Source organism: Lipomyces japonicus (genome assembly GCF_038497905.1).
Source record: "Lipomyces japonicus strain CBS 7319 unplaced genomic scaffold V1514scaffold_74, whole genome shotgun sequence".
In the NCBI taxonomy this organism is placed as follows: Eukaryota; Fungi; Ascomycota; class Lipomycetes; order Lipomycetales; family Lipomycetaceae; genus Lipomyces; species Lipomyces japonicus.
The window spans coordinates 15833-36124 of NW_027117886.1; the positions used below are offsets into that span (position 1 = coordinate 15833).

Genomic DNA, 20292 nt, shown 5'->3' on the forward strand with positions numbered 1-20292 from the left:
AATAAATTTATGATGTTTATTAATAAAAATAGTTTGAATCCAGCAACTTGGCCAGCTTGCATATTATATTCAACATTGATGCGGCTCGATAAGAACTGTAAGTATAATTTAATGAGTACCTTACCAGATCAGCATTAAATTACATACATGATCACATTCATGAAAAGTGAGATGTCAATATTTTGATTGTTATTATTCAGAATGACACGTTGGTCCGTGAACGAATTGAAAGCACGCCTTCCCAATGATAATAATGTTGTCGCATGACAACAACAGCAATAACAACAGCAACGTCGTAAAAACTCAATGCCTTACAGATCTTAGCGATTTACCGCCAGTCACAGTACTTCCTGTTCATCTTTCAGATACCGAACTATCGGAACTATTTGAAATTTTAAAAAACTTACATGCTCCTGTAACTTTTGACTATTCACAAGCACAAGTTGTGATTGGCAATATTAATAACGTTACTAGAGTCAAAATGGAGTTGCGACGATTTGGATGTCTAAGAACTGGGGTATCATTTGTTAATTCAGCTTGGCTAAGTTCTCTAAAGAAAAATAACACGTTGCAAAATATTCGAAATTTTACCATATACGAACATGATGATGGTGATGTCTCGTCAATGTCAAAACAATCGTTGGAATTAGATATGAAGAGGCCGCATGCGAGCAATCATGAACAAGAATCTAATTTGGTTAAAAAACAACGTGTCGCAAAAAGAGGCAATTCTGCAATTGATGCGATTTTTTTAAAAAGATATGCGTGTGAACGCCCTCATCCGCTTGAATGTGTTAATCAAGAACTTGTAATTGCGTTGACAAAAGTGCGTCTTGTACGACAACTTGAAAATAATGAAGTTAGTATTCGTGCTTATTCTTCGGCTATTGCTTCGATCAAGTCCTATCCTGAAAAGATCACAAGTATTGAAGATGTCAAAGGACTTACCGGGTGCGGAGGAAAAGTTAGTAAGCTTGTACAGGAATATCTGAATACTGGAAATATAGAATCGGAATTATTCAAACTGGAAACACTTAAATTTCAAGCCATTCAGCAAATGTATAATATTTGGGGAGTTGGTAGTCGTACGGCAAATGATTGGTATAACAAGTTTGGATGGAGAAACGAACAAGATGTCAAAGAACACGGATGGGACTCGCTTTCGAAATCACAAAAGGCAGGAATTAATTATTATCAAGAATTTAAGCAAAAGTGTGTAATGATTCAAAGTCACATTCTACGGAGACAAAACTAACTGATTTTTACAGATTAAGCCATGAGCAGGTCAAGTACATTGGAAACAAAATTCAAGACCACGCAACAATGATTGAACCTAAAGCATTGTCGGTAATCTGTGGATCATACAGGCGAGGTGCCATATCTCATTCTGATGTTGATATCATAATTGGAGTTCCCGGCAGCATGCCTGGAGAACAACACGAGTTTTTGGCTAAACTTTTAAAGCAACTGAAGATAGCACGATTAATTTGCGATGTTCTTTCTGGAAGTAGCCTAAATCACGAAAGTAGTGATAGTAAAAAAAAGGAGCCAAAAAGTCGGTTAGATCTGGCTTTTATTGTTTGGTCGACAATACCGGAAGTAGGAGCACAGGTAAAATATTACAGGGTCGATATTATCTGTGTTGACTGGAGCATCATGGGACCAGCCGTGGTAGGTTGGACCGGTAAGAAATTGGCGGCAAGAGCAAAAAAAAAAAAGAAAAAAATCAAAAGAAAGAATTCTAATCAATATTTAGGAGCGACCACATTTGAGCGGGATCTTCGTCTTTATGCGAAAAATAAAGGTCTCAAGTTTAACAGCGATGGACTCACAAACCGCGAAACTGGAGAATTGATTGATACAACTGCAGATTCAATTGAAGCCTCAGAAAAAAAAGTATTTGAGGTATTAGGACTGCCTTATTTTGACCCCACCCTTCGTAATACTGGATGAACGGACTAAGGACAGAAAAAAAAAGACAATCAACAAAGTGAAAGTTAACTCGGAGTAAGCATAATGCATATATTATATATATATATCAACACATATTGTACTTCTTGAAAATAACAATAAAGCATACTGAAAACAATTTTTTTAATTTGCTAACCTCTCTTTGCTCTTGCCCTTCTCCCAATTCGTAATAGAAAAAAAAATCATATTCTTCTGCCCATTTGATCCACCAATATTTTGCGTTTGACAATCAATTAATTGCGCCTTCGGTTACGGGAGATGGTTACTTTCCGATTTAAAGGTTGCTGATCTTTACTTTTGCTTACTTGCCCACGTGAGTGGCAAAAATGTAAACGCCAGGCGCGGCAAGTAGTGCTGAAAGAAGGTAGTATTCAATTTCAACCTTCTGCGGAGCAGCGCCGGTTCGCTTGCCGGTGCTGTAAGCAGCTCTTCTGATCACAGGAGAGACCTGGCGGATAGTTGGAGCCCGAGTGGCAGTGGTACGAGCAACGGAGCGAAAAAGAGCCTGCATGATTGCGATGAAGGGGGAAATTTGAAACTAAAAAAAATGTTCAAATGCGAGAATACAAAGAAAACAGCAAGGGCAGCGAGGGTGGACTGACGAAGTCTACATTACGTAAGCGTGTCACCACCCTATTGGACAGAAATTACCCCTAAGCCTAAGTCTAATAAATAAACTACAACTACAACCAAAATCAGCATTCCAAATCTCACACCAAAAGAAACCCCGCCAATAATGATGTTAAACGCCATTTAAACATTGAAACAAAAATTAAAGTAAAAATTGATCAAAACGTGAAAAGTTCTGAAAGATCTGGGATATTGAAATATAAATTCATCTTAGTATATATATTAAAGAATGCCCGAATCTTTTAATGAATTTTGTAAGATTGTTTCTTCCACTGCTGCAAAAACTAGTCTAATGTTACTGGTATTTGTAGCTTGAGTCAAGCTAAAAACAATTTGTTAATAAGAAATCATGTTTGAAAAAAAGGGCGTTGATGCAATAACTTACTGAGGATAGATGTTCAACCCGCTCCTGTTTAGTTGAGTAAATCGCCAAAGAATAAACTTGGCTGCCTTGTTTAGATCATCACCACCATCATAATCATGAAACCACAAACTTAATGGCACCTTCTTTAATTTTTCCTGAAAAACGTCGACCTTGTTTAAAAACAATACGATACTGCTTCTCACGAACCATCGACTGTTGACTACCGAGTCAAATAAAATCATGCTTTCGAGCATGCGGTTTTGCTCTGAGTCTTCAAGCAAAACTTGGTCATACTCACTTAACGCCACGCAAAATATGATAAGCGTAACACCTTCAAAGCAGTGAATCCATTTTTTCCGCTCGCTGCGTTGTCCGCCAACGTCAAACATATGGATCATCAACTGATTCATTGGAAATTTTGTTTCAAATATTCCTGTTGTTTTTATTCGGGCTCGCAAAACATCGGTTTCTGTGGGAAGGTAATCAACCGCACCTATTCGATCAATCCCATTCAAAAAACTATGCATCTTGGTCAGAATAGAACAATTTCTAAACAAAAAAAAATTTCTTACTAAACTGTTGAGTCCATTAAATAAAATTCTGTTTGCCTCTCCAAAACTTGTGCAATGGTAGGATCCTTATATATGGCCTTCACGGCATCTGCGAATTCCGGATCCAATGATGATGATGGATTAGTTTCAAGATGAAAACCATTAAAATATTCAGCATAAGACTTAAACATTGTTAGTAAAGAACGACACCATAAGTGACGCATAAAACGATAAACTTGCTTTGTTTTCCTCATACGTGAGTTCTAGACCAAGAATTTGCATTCCGTCAAGAATTCCGCGAATGGATTCATACAAGTTTTTGTAAATTGTTCCCTTGTAAAGTCGTAACTCTTCTGGAGAGTATCCATTTTGATGGATAATCTTCATTTGTTTAACAATTGTGGACTTGCCACTTTCTCCGGATCCTACAATTGAAAATTAGAAAAACTGACAAAAACCAAAAACATCACTCAAAACAAATGGTAGCCAAGGCGATTTTTTTAAAAAAAAATACATCCTACCTAGTAGTAATACTTTGCAGACTTTTTGAGCCCGCCGGTGATCCTCCTCAATGGTTTTGTCAATCATGGCACTGTGTTTGCGTTCCTGAGCATCGTGTGCTTCTTCACTTGATAGACATCCACCCATTTTTTTTTTTTTTTAAATTTTTTCTTTAATGAAACTGTTGATTTTTTCCCACAATCGTGTATAAGTAAATCGACGTGTTATTTTGCGATAAGAACCACCGAAGTGATTGAACGCGTACTTGTAACCTTGTTCTATAACCTGCAAATAAATAAATTCCAGGCGTCTTCTGATCAATACCTCATATACATACCAAATCCAAATTCAATACATACAAGAAAGAGCCACACTAAAGAAAAGAAGAAGTTGAAAAAATATTAATGAAATTCAGTTGCCAAATAAAACCCTTACGTGAGTAAGCAAACAAATTTTTGTTTGTTCCGCGCAAACGATAGTTATCGCAATTAATTGATGAATGAATGACTCAACGTAAAACGTACCTGCCATGTGCAACTAAACTTGCATTACTGTCTTACGTGCGATAATGTTCAAGGAATATATGAGGTAGCTGCAAGGTTAGAAAATTTTTAGATGGTCGTATATGTTAGCTGACAGCGGTGATTCCATCAATCAATCATTTAGCTGCCGCATCAATATTAATTTCGAATTATTGATTTAGTTGTAATTAGTAGTTGAGATATTTTAAAATTTACAAAATTATTGTGACCTGGATTTTATATTAATCAACCTCTTATCACAATGAAATGTTGAAAGATATGTAGTGACAATTTCAAATTCGAAAATGTGCTCTCTTTTGTTTCTTTATACAATATAAATAAATCTTCAGTGTATGTGAACTAATGGGAAGAGCTATTTAGGCCTACAAGTTTGCTACATCTTCGATCGGTGTTTAGAAAATATAGCGTAAATGAACGTGTTTTCATGGCGAATCGTAAATATTAGAATACTATGTAATTATTTTTTTAATCTGATCACTGGGCGTTCGCCAAAAATATAATTTTTTTTAAAAAAAACCTTTGCATATGACGCCTTCTGAAACCAAAAAAAAAAAAAAAATTTATGCAATTTGAAGCGGAGGTGGATTTATCAAAGTATCAGGAAAATAAATAAAATCTAATTTATTTAAGAGCAGCAAACAGCTTTGGAGCTGCGCATTCGTTGACACAGTGAGATAAATGAAAACTAATTGATTACCAATTAGCAAAAGCAAAAAAAATAAAAAAAGTGAATTGCACACTTACAATTCTTCAATGCAGTCTTCCTTGTACTCTAATTCATCATAGCCATCCTGTTCTTGAGCCTTGGTGACACGTTCTACACATTCATCGAAATGATGCTTGAACGGATGACATATCTTGGATTCAGCACATTCTTAATTATAAGGTATTAGCAAATTTCTTAATTGTACTTTTGCATGATGAAAAAATTCAATTAAACCTACCGGCTTGAATGACTGGAAAGATGTCTTCTGGTTCCTCTTCTTCCTCTTCTTCCTCCTCTTCCTCCTCCTTCTCTTCTTCCTCAATCACATCTTCGACGACTTGCTCAATGGCATTTTCAACATCTTCAGGCTTTCCCTCGACTTCAATAGCGACTGTGACAATTTCGGCCTACAACAAAAATGTTAATTTAATTAAAAACATGAATTCTCTTGCAATAATAAAGTTGCTTCCAGAAATAACTTGATCAGTTTTGATCTGGTAAAAAAAAAAGATAATCCAGAATCATTGCCCACAACAAATCCATAAACATAATAACTGTCCAATTGTTCACTTTAACCAAAAAAATGATTGGCAAATTGCCGGCATTCATCAAGTGCAATTGTTCCAGCATTCAAAAAAAAATAAAAAAAATAGCTCGCGACTTACAACTGGCTCCTCGGCCTTGATAGCAGGGAAAATCGATTCAAAAAAACCTTGCAGGACAGTCATTTTGATTGAGGATTCAAGAAGCAAAAAAAAAAAAATTATAACCTTGGTCGAATGGGAACGGTCTTTGACTTCAATAATCCTCGGGGAAAGCGCTCACGACACTTTTTCCCTGCGTTTTCGAGGTTTCGGTTTGCGCTGAGGCGTTTAAGGGTCTTGTGTAGCAATACGTTTGCTCGACGCATCCACCATAATGTTGTATACGTTTGAGCGTATAACACCGCAAATGCGCGAGATGGTGAAGGAGAAATTTGCGGTTGGTTGGCTGTCCGCAACTCCATTTTCGCATTCGCTGATTGGCTGCGCTCAGTTGACTTGCCTGCTCTAGTACAAGCCCCGCGATTCAGGGGCTTGATGAGGAGACCGAGCGTCATACATTATGAGCAGCATCGCAGCGCTTCGTTCGTTTGTTCGTCAATTGTAACTTGAGCCATGGCTCAAGCTGGATTTTTTGTCGTTGCTTGTGGAATCAGCTCCGTTTTTTTGCGATTAGTGGGTTACGTGTTTTTGCGCTGGGTAAGTTATTACTGGTAGTTTGGATCGTCATGATCCGGCGGGGGTAATGCGGCTGGCGGGCCATATCAAGAGGCGGAGAACGAGGAGAACGAGACGGAGCAGGAGGCGAAGGAAGAACAAGATATGCTGCACGGTATAAATGCTGACGAAAAATTTGTAAAGTTTCCTTCAAGCATTTTTCCTTCTATAATTTTCACGTTCGCGACTATATACGGGTTGTCGGCTATTAACATATGGCGAAATCATGATGATCACGCCGACAAGCTTGAATCAACTACGCCTGGCACGAGCGATTCACCAGAACGAACTGCATCGGTAGATAAGCAAGCAAGCGCGAAAATAAGTACTCATAATTCAGGCTTGCGTAAAAAGTCATTATTTGCTGTGTTATTTTTTGGAATACCATCCAAGTCTAGGCCGATTTTGTCAGTTCTTGCCGTGTTGACCAACCTGACAATCTTAATGTTTGCATTAGACTTCATATACCGCTCGTTTTACCTTTATCCTGAACATGATGTTGCTTTCACCAGGCTCGGACACGTGTCTGCTAATTCGGCCAGGCTAATTGTGCGGCAGCCGAATACGGTGCGCCCAGTCGAGGTGCGATTCACCGAAATCACACCTCTTGTGAGCGCCAGCGAAGTGTTTAGCCATCAAACTGATTTTAGTAATTGGAACGTTGCTATCTCTTCAAAACCGGTTGATGGTCAAACAGACTACACTGCTGTAATTGATCTATCTAATCTGAAACCGTCGACTGATTATGCGTTCACAAGTTCGTCAATGAATGGCACGTTTACCACGTCGTCAAACAAGGTTGGCAGTTTTAGTTTTCTTTTCACATCATGCATTAAAGCGTGAGTACATATACATAAAATACCCTTATTTCTTATTTCTTATTTCTTGTTTGTTTTTTTTTTAATTTTTTTCTTTTATTACTTTTAGGCGAGTTCCATATAATCCGTTGGATCATCCTTTGGCAATAAATGGGTTTCGAATTCATAATTTCTTACTTTCAACGGTTGATTTCTTTTTATTTTTAGGCGATTTTACATATGCCGATGTTCCCAAACTTTTAGGAACCGATGTGGAGTCATACCGACGTCATTATCGTCAGGTATACAGTGACTTGATTAAAACCGGGTTTCATCAATTGCCAACAGTTCATGTTTTTGATGATCATGAAATTATTAATGATTATGACCCTAAATATAGTGCCTTGTATGAACCTGCAATCATGGCATGGAAAGAATATCAGGGGCGTGGTAATCCAAATCCGGTACGAAACGACGGAACTTATTATCAATTTGAACGACAAGGAATTCCTTTCTTCTTGCTCGATACAAGAACTTTCCGTTCGGGAAAGAATGTTGAAGATGGCCCTGCAAAGACAATGCTTGGCGAAAAGCAATTGGCAGATTTGCATAAATTTTTGATAACACACAGGTCAGCACCGGTTAAGTTTATCGTATCGTCTTGCCCGTTTACCAAGAATTGGCAAGGCCCGGATGCAAAAGATACATGGGCAGGGTATTTGCATGAACGGTCGATCGTTTTAAATTGGCTATGGCAAATTAATGATGGCGGATTGGTTGTGATCCTGTCTGGCGACAGGCATGAAGCTGCCGCAATCCGATTTCCGAATCCTAATTACGGTGACCAGAAAAGAAACGCGCGAGATGTATACGAATTTTCGACTAGCCCGTTCAGTCAGTTTTATGTACCAATCAGGACTCATAATACTAATGATCTGGAAGATGTCACGATAATGTACATGCCGGATGGGAATTCAAAAGTTGGTAAGATTGATGTCAACAAGCAAAAAGACGGCACGGTTGAGATCGTATACAGGTTGTTTATTGATGGTGAGCAAAAATGGTTGTATGAGTTAAGTTCCCGGAGCATATAGGGTTCTAAAAGAAATAAAGAGAATTATTTGGCTATTTTTGCAAAATCGAAATATTGTTTTTAAGAGTAATTTTATGTTAAAAAAATTTAGTACATTACAAGCTGACAAAATATTTTGCATTTTACAACACGGTGGCAAACTTGGACGCGACAGTGTTTTCGATAAATTCTTCGGATTCCTTTTCCTCAGCAACACCATCGATGCCTTCTTGTTCTTCATCATCGTCGTTTACCCAACCAGCAGACTGTTGCACGGCCCGATTCCATAACCGGTAAGATTTTTCACGCTTGCGTTGAGAAATCGTGGGCCGGAACGTTGTCTCGCCATCACTGTTGATTGATTTTAGATCATCAAAATCGCGCCAAACCTTGAACGCGAACCCGGCAGCAATGGCCGCGCCCAATGCCGTAGTTTCACGATATGCTGGCCTGAGCACATCAATTCCGATAATGTCGGATTGGATTTGCATGCACACGTCAGAATTAGACATGCCGCCATCGACCTTGAGAGATTTTAATTCATAACCAGAATCTTTTTGCATGGCTTCCAACACAGCCCGGGTTTGGAAACAGGTGGCTTCAATGGTTGCCCTGGCGATATGTTCACGAGTGGTATAATTTGTAACACCAAAGATTGTCCCTTGCGCGTCATCGATCCAATAGGGAGCGAAAAGTCCAGAAAACGCGGTCACGAACACGACGCCACCGGAATCAGATACCATGGACGCCAACTTGCCAACCTGGTCGGATTCGGAAATAAGTTTTAGATTATCACGCAAAAACTTAACCGCCGAGCCGCCAACGGCGACGGAACCTTCCAACGCGTAAATCGGCTTATGATTTTGAAAATGATACGCAACCGTAGTTAGCAAGCCGTTAGAAGAAAACACTGGAGATTCGCCAGTGTTGTATAATAAAAACAATCCGGTGCCATAAGTGTTTTTGCCAGTGCCAGGCGTGAACGCCTTTTGACCGACCAGCGCAGCAGATTGATCACCTAAAACGCCACCGATCGGAACCGAATCAAGTAAGCCGCCATGGATTTTTCCATAGGCAGAGTCATGTGATGAGTGAGCAATTTGAGGGAAATTAATGCCCTTGTCAATGTCAAAAAATGAAAGCAGGAAAGGATCGTATTGAAGGGTGTTGATGTTAAGAAACAAGGTGCGGGATGCGTTCGTGGTGTCGGTTACGAACTTTGTATCCGTGCCGGACTTACCGGCACCGGTCAAGTTATAAATCAGCCAGGTATCAACGGTGCCAAAATTGAGAGTACCTTTGCGTCTGGCATCGGCTACGGTTGTCATGTTTTCAAGAAGCCAAACCAATTTTAATGCTGACGGATAGGTGGACAAGGGCAAGCCGGTCGTAGATTCAATTTTGTCAGATCCAATCTTGGTTTTAAAATGATGCACAAGACGAGCCGTACGTGTATCGGGCCAAGCAATTGCATTGTACAACGGACTTCCGGTCTCGGAGTCCCAAACAACCGTGGTTTCCCTTTGGTTGGTGATGCCGATGGAAACAATGTCTAATTTGGAGTAACCGTCTTGTTCAAACTGTTTAACGGCATTGTCTATGCAGACGCGGGCGGATTCAATAATCTCTAATGGATCTTGCTCATGCCATCTAATAAAATTTAACCAGTTAGACATATTAGCATGCATATATGCCAATGTGTAACAGCACAGCACTACTTACCCAGCGTAAGGGTATATTTGCTCGAATTCAATCTGATGACTTGCATAAGGCTTTCCCTCGTTGTCAAAAATAATGAACCTAAAAAAAAAAAGTGTTAAAGAAAATGCAGCTACGCAGCTACGCAGCATCCTGTCATGATTGTCATCATTTGTATTTACCTTGTTGACGTTGTTCCGGTGTCGAGAGCGCCCACGAACTTACGAGAACTAGAGTTGACCATTGGCTATGAAAAATAAATAGTAAGAAACGATTGGTAGTAAATAAATTGAACCGAACTGAACTGAAAATAATTAAAGATTTGTTTTGGTAGCGTCGAATGCGTGTCAGTAAGTATATGAAACAAGAAAAGCAAATTCTGGACCAAATTAAAACCCGCCCGCGCCGAAACTTAAAAGTCCGGGGTTACGTAACAAAGCTGGGGAGAATCATTTATGGGCCGAAAGCTTATTACGTAAACTGCATGCTTGCACGTGATGGCAAAATGGGCGGTCTGAGTCTTCATCATGGAACGTGTCAGAGCGGCTGTGTACTTGATTCACTTTCTTCAAATATAGTCAAGGTAAACGGATAAGTTTGGATATATGTAAATTACAAAAATTTATTATCAATTATCTTACAGGGTGGAACTGGATATTTACGAATATAGTGTCGTGTTCTCCCGTCGTGCGAGGTCACAATCTAGAGCTGCGGTTCTTATCCTATAAGTACGTAGTGTCATCAATCTCTACAATATGCCAGAATGACAGCAGTACTTTTGTATTGGAAACATTTGGGGCGCATAAAAGTGAGTATCAAGGTGATAAAACGCAAGAGCATGTTGTAGAAACAAAAGGATCTGTAGAACTTTGACTAATAAAAAACGCTGCAGGTTATGAACGCGGCACATTCAATTAAACTTGAGTGAGAATGTATCAGAGCTACCGGGAATTCAAGAAAATAATGGTGAATCAAATCCGAAGACGCCAATGCCAATTAATGAGCCATGGATGAGCCATGGTGTATGTCAGGGCGAACTGACGACCGCGCTCTCTGGAATAATCAACAACGTGTAGAAACCCTGGAGAAAATATATATGACACAAAATTCTTTAATCTAATAGAATGAGGCAGTCATCTTTACTCGTGTTGAGTCGACATTACTCATCAACACCTTGTTTAGTCACGGGTGATGTAAGGACGGGTTGCCATCAGCTGGCCAATTACAAGCCGCCTAAACGGGGCCCTGGCCAGCTGGACGACGACGACGACGACGACGACGACGACAATCTCCGACAGACAGTCGACGTCAATGTAAAAAATTGAAGTCCTGTAAAGTTTAATGTGGCGTTGGTTATACGGATACCGTGCAGATTAGACCAGGGACATTTAATCGTCACCATTCTGCAGGTTCCACCTGTCCACCGCTGCAGAAAGAAGGCAAGCCAACGCATGGCTTGCGCTTCATACAATTAGTGCATCCTTTCAACGTTCCTCCAATGAATCCAAGGACATAATTTCATGTGTCATAGTTAACCATGTCATGTTATTACGCTAATGGCTGGGAACGTTGATAGTGACCGTACACAACAAGTCTAAAAAAAAATTTTACTTTATCATACGTACATATAAATATAATACGATAATTATACATAACAGGATATAGTCATGCATTAGTCATGCAATACAATATTTTATATCAAAAGAATAATTTACTGATGCACATAGTACAATTTTATAAGTATGGATCAAATTCATCATTCATTATCATAAAGCTAGTATAAAATCCGTCAGTTCTAATCCCTTCCAGTGAACAAATGTCGAGTCAGAATGTACCAAAAAGCGTCCTCATTAACGTAACAAGAATTGCGCCGAACGCTTTCATCATTTACTATATCGGCCCAGTGGTTACCGGGCACAATATCCGATAACTAACGCATGGTCTTTCATCATATACAACGTAAAACGCTGGAAGGTCATTAAAGAAAAAAAAAAAAATTTTCTTTCAGGGCCCCGGTTCCCGATTTAAATAGACATTTTGAAACCTCAAATAGTTTGCGCACTTACACCGTAACTAAAAGTATATTAGTACACTATATTTATTTTCTCACTTCAAATTCTCAACTTCATTCCGTTTTATTTTTCACATAAATTCCGCGAATTTTTTTTTGGCTCACCTCAATTACAGCCCAACGGGCTTTAGATTATAGGCAAAAGAGAGAAAAAGTTATTTCAAGTTGAGCTGCGACTCAGTAACTACATGAAATGCTTGTTCAGTCATCATCAAGAACACAATTGAACCTGGTTTCATTGGCCAAACCACTGGTGGTCCGCAATATTTCCCAGGTTCATGCGTTTTTGGAAGATCCCACCAGTTTAAGAGTAACTGGAACTCGAACAAGACCTCGTCAACAAATGTACGATTTTTTTGGTCGGGCTGCTATTAATGGTGATTATTCTCAAAATCTGTTTTGTTATGCACCTAAAAATCATATTCCGAATTACATCCCGTTCAGTTCCACTACAAGGGGACGACAAAGAATTATAAGGGACCGGGAACAACAATTACATCAATCCTCTACTACATCTGGTGATGAACCAAAAGTTGACGCTAACACTTATCGACCTTTCCCTCTTAATCCATATGCTAAAACCGCATTTCAACTTTCCCCTCAACTCAAATCTACTATTATTTCTGCCGTGCAATCCGGCCAACCAATTCATGAAGTTAGTTCAATATACGGTGTCAAGGTCGAGCGTATTCTTGCAATCATAAAGCTTGCCAGCATTGAAGAAGATTTTAAAACTGAGGTAATAATCATTTTTTTAATTACTGCTTTTGATTTATTATATGATGAGACTATTTTTTTATATTCGATTAGTCTTGAAGACCAAAAATATGGTTAACAATTTATCTACTGAAAATTATTCATCAAAACATTATTTGAAAATTCTTAAGTTTTATTTTATTTCAATTTTCTAACTAGTTCTTTTTTTAGAATAAATTAACACCAGATCTGAAACGATTTGGCCGAAGAATGTTTCAAATGCTTCCTGTTACTAATGCTAGACTGGAAACTCATACTGGCAAAAAACCAGTTGCTGATGTTTTGGGAATAGATTCTACCGAAGAAATCGTAGTTCCGCCTCAGACCAAGAATGATCATTTTATCGTGTTGGAAGAAGATGCGGCGTTTGGTAGTGATGACGCTGCTCAATATTATGGTGTCAAGCCAGCTAAAGACCTTCTTGAATCATTAAAATCGACACAATTTGATCGCAAACATTCGTATCCCAAGGGTACTGTTTCAACTGAAGATGATCGATTTATTTGGAAAGTTGTTCCGGCAAAAGCAGGTTCTGTTGGTTACAGATATGGTGCCAGCAGGGATGACAGGAAAAAATATAGAAAGCATTACAAAAACCCGGAACTTAACGTATGAAGTTAATCTATTGTATATAGCATGTGTATTTATTGTGTATTTTAAATATTTGCATTGTGTGACAGGGTGCGTAGAGTTCGCGGCCTGTAAGTCCGAATATCAGTAACTAAGTGGATTACCGTATGAACTACAGGAATAGTACAACTAGTTTCTTTCCTTAACCATCATTCATCTAATCATACCTTCATCTCCATGCTCCAGTACATGCCCCTGCTTAACATTGTGTTTCTTCACATATTTTTCTCATTCAATTTTAAAACACGGCTGTATGACAATTCACGACTGGGCTGAGCAACCTTTTGGTTTACCTTCAAAACTTGAGCATGATAACTTGACTCGCGTAGATATTTTTTATCTTTTTTTTTCCTTTTTCTGTCTTTTTCTTTAAATATATTGTTTTAACGTAAACTAAAAAAATTCTTGTAATTAATATCTGATACATTGAAGGCATTTAAAAAATACAACTATATGGCTACGTTTGAAACTAACATCGTCATTCATTAGGAATTTTACCTTAACAATTAATTTTATTTCGAGTAGCAAGACGGCATCACCTTGAAGCTTTTAAAACTTTATCTTTTTGCAGCGAGACGTCATGTGGTTTTGAAAAAACACTGACATACATATACATGATTGCTAACAGTCTAGCTTTGCCAAAATAAATTAAAAAATTTTAATACAGTTTGACCTTCAGGAAAAAACAATAGTTGATCAGTTTGTTAGAATCAAATTATTTGATAATATTATATATCACGTGATGATAGGAGGTTTGTACCAGCCAATCAATAACTTAAGCTAAGGCAGGGTAATCATATTGGCTCGACTCATTTGCTTCAACGGACTTTGACTGACGAGAAAGCTGCACTTTAACAACCTGATTAACCGGCATCATGGCACCAAAACCAAGGTTTATCGAACAACCAATTAGGGTATGTCGTGGTTGTTATTAATGTTTTCAATTGCAAAGTTGTTGTCATAAATCAATTAACATCACTTTTTTTGCTAGACCTTGAGGTATTACTCAAGAAAGTCGCCGCAATATTTTTTTCCATTGGTCATTGCTGCGGCAATTCCAGTAGTTGGATTCATTGGCTATCCTCTTCGAGTTCGATTTCTTTATCCAAATCATGAACCAGTTCCAAAATCATATCCATGTGAGAAAATTTTAACCTACTAAAAAAATGTTTTGCATTCTAATCAAATGCAGTACCCCAAAGAGAACGAGTCGCGTTACAAGGATATGACGATGAATAATTCTTTTTCAAATGCGGACAAGCGAATTGGTTTTATATGTTAGTGCGGGTGGAGTTATATAATAATATATAGATATGCAATGGTTGACAAAAAATCACGAGTCATGATTCCTTCTAATTTTTAGAAATTACAATCCGAAACCGCCAAATATATACGCAATTTTTAACGTAGTCAATTTCTCAATTATTAATATCAAAAAAAAAAAACGCCTTGATATCCATTGCTTACAATATAAATTTAATTCTGTAGTGAAGCTGTAGAACCAGTTACAATATTCGAACTTTCCGATAGTCCGGCAATTTCCAAGCCAGCAAGCACGTCTCGATCTTTTTCGCCTACATCACCATCTTCATCGTCTTCTTCTTCACGATCATGATGGTACGATTGCACGTTGTCAGATCGAAATTGTGCGTCGTCTCGAGCTTGCTGTTCTCGAGCTTGCCGCTCCATATCATCTATTTTTCTCTTAACCTCACCAGCCATTCGCATACTATCTGTAACCAAACTATCGAATAACTCTCTTAATGTCCCTTTTTCTCTTGAACTTCCCTTCGTGGGCGCCAGCTCAATTGAAGCAGCAAAATCTTTCGCAAAAAACTTTTCCAATATTTCATCGGCAAGAACAACCATGCGAAACGTTGCAAGCGTAATGTGAAGTGGATGATTAGGATCAAGTGCAACATTGGCCTGCACTTTGGTATTTTCGCTAGATTCTACCTGTACAAGATCGCTTGTCGCATCTACGGAACCTGTTTCAGGAAAATCTGGTGTGGCGTACTCAAATGCTCGCCGAATAAATGCACTAACTGACGATAAATAATCAATAGGACTATCATTTAAAGTTCCTGCAATCCCCGATAACGGAGGTGAAATTATGCCGTTAACACCAGCACTATCACCGTAATCATCTCCTCGCCAAGATAAGTGTCTGGTTATGTATAACAGACCTTCAGACATTTCAAGTATACCTTCGCGATCAACTTTGCCATCACCGTCTTCGTCGTATAATTCAAAAAAATAAGCCATACTGCTCATAATATCCCTTTCCATAACAGAAGCCAATCCAGAAACAACGTTATTTAACGATAGTCCACCACGAAGCTCGATATCCCATCGGTGAAATAACCGTACTAAGAAATCATGAGGCTCAATCGCCCAGCTGGCAATACCTGACAAAAATAATTGAAAAGTGCTTAAGTCCATCAGTGTTTTCTTCGGGCCAAACCCAAGCCTAGACGATTGCAGTGCTTCAAAAAACCGGTCATAAATATTTGACAAATCAGTAGAAGTTAAATGTCCAATATTATGAAGATTTCGTAATTGAGTCCGTTTAGCAAATGATTCAATGCCTTCTAAAACGCCGTCTTTATGCTTTTGCCGACGGTCGGCAATTATATCATCAGTTATGATAGAAAATTCTTTAAATGCAACTACCATCAATTCTTGAAATCGAGTGACCTCCCGTAATTTCTCATTTTGAGAAGTTGGATGAGCTGAATCATCAAGTCTAGAAAAATAATCCTTGAGGATTGAAATAAAAGATCCATCGTCATTAACATCCAATAGTTCTTCACCATTGATCCGTAAAATAGCAAGACCAATCTGAAACAGTACTTTTGGACCTTCTAGGAAAAAAACATCAAGAATTCTAAATGCAAATGTGAGCGGCATCGAATTGACATAAAGTGATAAAAACCAGGGAAGAGAGACGACAGAGAGTTGAATGTCAGATATAACCAAATGATCCCATAAAATCGGCATTGTCTTTTCAACGAGAGATTCAAATACTTTTTGATCAAGAATAGTGCCATACATCGTTTGAGAGTAATATCCGGGAAGTAAGTGATCGCACAGAACTGACAAGCACCAAAAAGCCTGCTCCTCATTCATATAACTAGTAATGTTAGATAAGAAAAAGAAAAGAAAAACAATATACAAATATCACATACATCAAAAGTGCAGCAACAACTATATTCATAGCCTGACAATAGCCTACAGATTCGTTACGCCAACTATACATTGTTAAAACCCTTCGTAAACGTTCGATTCCTTCTTCTGACTGATAAGCAGGGTATTCTGGAAGAGATCTGTTAAGATCTTTTTCAATTTCTTCAATTGCCAACGAAGAGCGACCAACATATTCTTTTTGCAACTGTTGATAGACATTTGGATTTGCCAGTCGCAGATACATTGAGCCCGAAGTTAATTCCCATATTTCCCCACGAAGCCGATTGGGTAATCCCACTCGAATAAGTTTTTGAAAAGTAGGAAGACGTACTAAGCTAAGATTTCTGCCATTGTTGCGTAAATATTCCGCCCATAACCTTAATTTCGATTTGTCTCTTAATTTTCTCGGATCGCCAGGATATTGGAAAAGTTGACCTAGACCACCCTCTGGAATGCTATCGCGTTTAGTTCCATCCGGTGAAATCGAGGCAGATTTATCTGACAACATATACTCGGAGTAAAGAGTAGTCAAGAATTTTTTTAATAACTTCATGTCCGATACATTGGCTCTTAGGTTCTGCTTCAACCGATCACAAAACTGCTCGATTTGCGATCGCAAACCTACAAACTGCAAATTAAACTTCAAACCGTGTAGAGTCTGGATCATCAGTGCAAACAGATAAGTTTTTGAAGCAATACGCTCAACCCTGCGAATAGCTACTAGCGGTACAACAAATGTGCATGTCTTCGGATCCACGGCATCAAACACGAGATAGGCCTCAGACAGTATAAGTTTGCCTGAAGCATATATTCCACTTGACTCCAAAGCAAACTCAGTTGATATTGATTCTTGTAAATGAGCATTGTCAGGCAACCGATATGTAGTGCGAAAGATTTGGTCCTTAGAAGGCCTCTCTGATGTCGCATCAAAAAGGGATAGTTGCGCCGCCTTATTTCGAATTGTCGCCAACAGCGACATATTTAATCGCTGAATTATTCAAAGCCAAGCTTAGCACAACTTTCGTTATCAAATCGTTATTTGTCTATACGGATACAAAAATAAAGTGAGATTTATTCAGGTTGCCCGCGTCGATTAAAGAGAAGTCCTCAATGCGCACCCCAATATGCGGCTCAGGCCGCATGCCACAACTGTCACCTATTAGTACACGTGATTGTTTTGATTTTCATAGCTGTCAATCCATAAATTCTTGTCAATCAAACTATATATATTTTACTGCTTACGCGACATGATTGAAGTTATTTGCAACGATAGGTAAGACAATATCATTTATATCATAAAAAAAATGCTGGCTGATAGTTTGAAGATTAGGGAAAAAAATAAGAGTAAAGGTGTGTAGTTTTTTTGCGGATCAGTTAAAGATCGTTGCTATCTAACGCCATTTTTAAAGTGCCTCGGCGAGGACACTGTGGGTGACTTTAAAAAACTTGTCGCTTCGCAAATTGGTACTAATCCAGAAAAAATTGGTAAGGTCATTGAATTTGATTTATGGATCAAGCATTAATTGTGGATGTAGTACTCAAGAAAGGGTTTGTGTTATAAAAAACTGAGAACTGGGTAGGTTTATGAGTTATGCTCACCATACTTAGTTATACCACATTTAAGGATCATATTTCTCTTGCAGATTACGAAATCCATAATGGCACGAATATTGAATTGTATGTATTTTTGAGCTATGTACTTTTCATTCCATGTTTAACAAGATCTCATGCAGATATTATGCCTAAATTTCAACTTCCCTCAAGGCTAGGAATTTTGAATTTTGGAAACTTGTTGATCAGATTTGAATTGTTTCCAAAATGGATTATGGAGCGATTTAAAGCGCCATATACATGTTGCAATTTATTTTATTTTATTTTATTTTATTTTAATATAAGATGCAAACAGTTTGCATGGTTTGAAAATGCTAGCTAGAATTGAAACGGTCTCCACAAATATGTGTGTCGTTGCAGCTCTAAGTGATTATACTTCATGTGATTTTGAAAGGTTGTAGGAATTTGTAGTTTAATTTTAGTCGACTACTAAGGTCACTCTTTATTGTTCAATATAGGCAGACTGGCTAATATGAATCGTTTGCCTTGCGAACAAATGGTTAACAAAAAGTTCATAAACGTCATTAGTGCACAATCTGTAACACATAGTCGGTTTGGTGCTTACTATTACTCTTTCAACCTTTATTTTATCCATACGGCACACAGAAAACAGCAATGCACGTTTCGGTCACGGCAAGCCAGAGTTATGTACGGTGACCGTGACCAGGTATGACTTTATTTATGCATCAAGTTGATTTATTGCACATATTGTTTGGTAGTTGACGAGCCTTCGGGGGGAGGTTAACACGTTGACATTGGCTGCGCGACAAAGTATCAGTGATGATCTTAAGCAGCAAGATCGAAGATTGACATGCAGTCAATGCAACGGGTAGGATGAGCCAAGTCGAAGTAACACACGGCACAGTGTCCTATAAGGGACTGTTTTGCACATTAAAACGAGTTATTGCATATATGGCGCGTAGTCGACGTGCCTTCCGCGGGGGGGGGGGGGAGGAGGGGTTTATCTCTGCAATTTCTTGTATGATTTGCCGGCTTTAAAATGATCTTCCATTCTATTTTACTGAAGGAATATTCGACACTGGCGATGGTGTATTAAACTTACGGGATTAGTTCCCAAAGTTTGCGGTCAAAATCTTGGTTTGCGGGCGATAATGGGTTAGAAGAATTTTTTACATGAGTCTTTTGAGATGTGTGAAGTAAAACTTTCAGACTTCTACAATCAACGAATGCTAAATTCAAAAAGGAAGCCGCTCATGTTGAATCCAATATTTCGCGGGTTTTACGTTAGTCTACTATTCTGTGTCAAGCCAAACGAAGTAATAGTAAATCATGTTTTACAATATCTACAATGAAATTTTTTTAAAAATACTTTATTTGACATATAAAAGCAACGCAACTCATAAAAATAATACATACGATTTGTTTTCAATAATTAAAACATTAAACAAGTGCACAGAAATCAAGTTCTTTCTTTTTTTTGGTTTTTTATTTTATATTTTTTTTAAAAAAATTAGGCATTTTTCAAATAAAAAATAAAAACATTTTTTTTTGTGAAGTTTCTGGTTTTGTACTTTTTTTTTTTTTTTCGTACGGTTTTTAATAATTAAATATTAAACGTGAAACATGAGAGATTAAAAAAGCAATTTTTTTTTGTAAAGTTTTTGTTTTTCTGATTTTTTTATAAAATTTTAAAATTTCGGGTTGCGTGGTATTAATATATAGAATTAATGATATCTGAAGTTGCAGAAAAGAAAAAAAAAACATAAACCAGCTTGACTGTTGACTTGATGACAATTAATTAGCTGTGCAACTTGCGTTTTTGATGGTTGACTCTGACGGTACTTCATAAACGTCTTCAGTGCGGGGGGTCACTGGATCGGTTCTGTCATTGTCATTGTCATTGTCATTGTCATTGTCATTGTCATTGTCATTGTCATTGTCATTGTCATTGTCATTGTCATTGTCATTGTCATTGTCATTGTCATT

The 20292-nt window shown here is 38.0% G+C and overlaps 10 protein-coding genes across 10 annotated transcripts; 5 read left to right on the forward strand and 5 right to left on the reverse strand.

Moving 5' to 3' along the window:
• The first annotated feature begins 40 nt into the window (after window positions 1–40).
• Window positions 41–2080, forward strand: V1514DRAFT_338357 (uncharacterized protein). Its single transcript, XM_066928826.1, has 3 exons — window positions 41–1212; window positions 1269–1684; window positions 1757–2080. The coding sequence occupies exons 1-3, from the start codon at window positions 245–247 to the stop codon at window positions 1951–1953; spliced, it is 1581 nt and encodes a 526-aa protein (XP_066780837.1). The 5' UTR covers window positions 41–244; the 3' UTR covers window positions 1954–2080.
• Window positions 2081–2272: 192 nt separating this feature from the next.
• On the reverse strand, window positions 2273–2482 carry V1514DRAFT_322601 (uncharacterized protein; the record flags this gene model as incomplete). Its single annotated transcript, XM_066926125.1, has 1 exon — window positions 2273–2482. The coding sequence occupies one exon, from the start codon at window positions 2480–2482 to the stop codon at window positions 2273–2275; it is 210 nt and encodes a 69-aa protein (XP_066780838.1).
• Window positions 2483–2502: 20 nt separating this feature from the next.
• On the reverse strand, window positions 2503–4453 carry V1514DRAFT_338361 (guanine nucleotide binding protein, alpha subunit). Its single transcript, XM_066928827.1, has 6 exons — window positions 4355–4453; window positions 4038–4295; window positions 3757–3941; window positions 3538–3698; window positions 2987–3484; window positions 2503–2923 (listed from the first exon to the last, which is right to left on the reverse strand). Exons 2-6 carry the CDS (start codon window positions 4162–4164, stop codon window positions 2824–2826), a joined length of 1071 nt encoding a protein of 356 aa, XP_066780839.1. The 5' UTR covers window positions 4165–4295; window positions 4355–4453; the 3' UTR covers window positions 2503–2823.
• A 727-nt stretch (window positions 4454–5180) lies between these two features.
• V1514DRAFT_345165 (ubiquinol-cytochrome C reductase hinge domain-containing protein) lies at window positions 5181–5993 on the reverse strand (the record flags this gene model as incomplete). Its single annotated transcript, XM_066929221.1, has 4 exons — window positions 5181–5244; window positions 5304–5433; window positions 5504–5672; window positions 5931–5993. 4 exons carry the CDS (start codon window positions 5991–5993, stop codon window positions 5181–5183), a joined length of 426 nt encoding a protein of 141 aa, XP_066780840.1.
• A 359-nt stretch (window positions 5994–6352) lies between these two features.
• Window positions 6353–8521, forward strand: V1514DRAFT_338371 (PhoD-like phosphatase-domain-containing protein). The gene is made up of 3 exons (XM_066928828.1): window positions 6353–6506; window positions 6669–7363; window positions 7452–8521. Exons 1-3 carry the CDS (start codon window positions 6423–6425, stop codon window positions 8413–8415), a joined length of 1743 nt encoding a protein of 580 aa, XP_066780841.1. The 5' UTR covers window positions 6353–6422; the 3' UTR covers window positions 8416–8521.
• Window positions 8445–10435, reverse strand: V1514DRAFT_338375 (uncharacterized protein). Its single transcript, XM_066928829.1, has 3 exons — window positions 10274–10435; window positions 10116–10193; window positions 8445–10043 (listed from the first exon to the last, which is right to left on the reverse strand). The coding sequence occupies exons 1-3, from the start codon at window positions 10333–10335 to the stop codon at window positions 8537–8539; spliced, it is 1647 nt and encodes a 548-aa protein (XP_066780842.1). The 5' UTR covers window positions 10336–10435; the 3' UTR covers window positions 8445–8536.
• A 1776-nt stretch (window positions 10436–12211) lies between these two features.
• Window positions 12212–13631, forward strand: V1514DRAFT_370085 (mitochondrial 37S ribosomal protein mS45). The gene is made up of 2 exons (XM_066929975.1): window positions 12212–12901; window positions 13090–13631. The coding sequence occupies exons 1-2, from the start codon at window positions 12356–12358 to the stop codon at window positions 13531–13533; spliced, it is 990 nt and encodes a 329-aa protein (XP_066780843.1). The 5' UTR covers window positions 12212–12355; the 3' UTR covers window positions 13534–13631.
• Window positions 13632–14423: 792 nt separating this feature from the next.
• V1514DRAFT_322607 (uncharacterized protein) lies at window positions 14424–14787 on the forward strand (the record flags this gene model as incomplete). Its single annotated transcript, XM_066926126.1, has 3 exons — window positions 14424–14462; window positions 14540–14687; window positions 14741–14787. 3 exons carry the CDS (start codon window positions 14424–14426, stop codon window positions 14785–14787), a joined length of 234 nt encoding a protein of 77 aa, XP_066780844.1.
• A 154-nt stretch (window positions 14788–14941) lies between these two features.
• Window positions 14942–17821, reverse strand: V1514DRAFT_354800 (rab-GTPase-TBC domain-containing protein). Its single transcript, XM_066929608.1, has 2 exons — window positions 16737–17821; window positions 14942–16681 (listed from the first exon to the last, which is right to left on the reverse strand). The coding sequence occupies exons 1-2, from the start codon at window positions 17711–17713 to the stop codon at window positions 15025–15027; spliced, it is 2634 nt and encodes an 877-aa protein (XP_066780845.1). The 5' UTR covers window positions 17714–17821; the 3' UTR covers window positions 14942–15024.
• A 138-nt stretch (window positions 17822–17959) lies between these two features.
• On the forward strand, window positions 17960–19070 carry V1514DRAFT_338387 (uncharacterized protein; the record flags this gene model as incomplete). Its single annotated transcript, XM_066928830.1, has 3 exons — window positions 17960–18007; window positions 18060–18219; window positions 18270–19070. A coding segment is annotated over exon 3 (299 nt), but the record flags the coding sequence as incomplete, so codon positions are not given.
• Between the last annotated feature and the right edge of the window lie 1222 nt (window positions 19071–20292).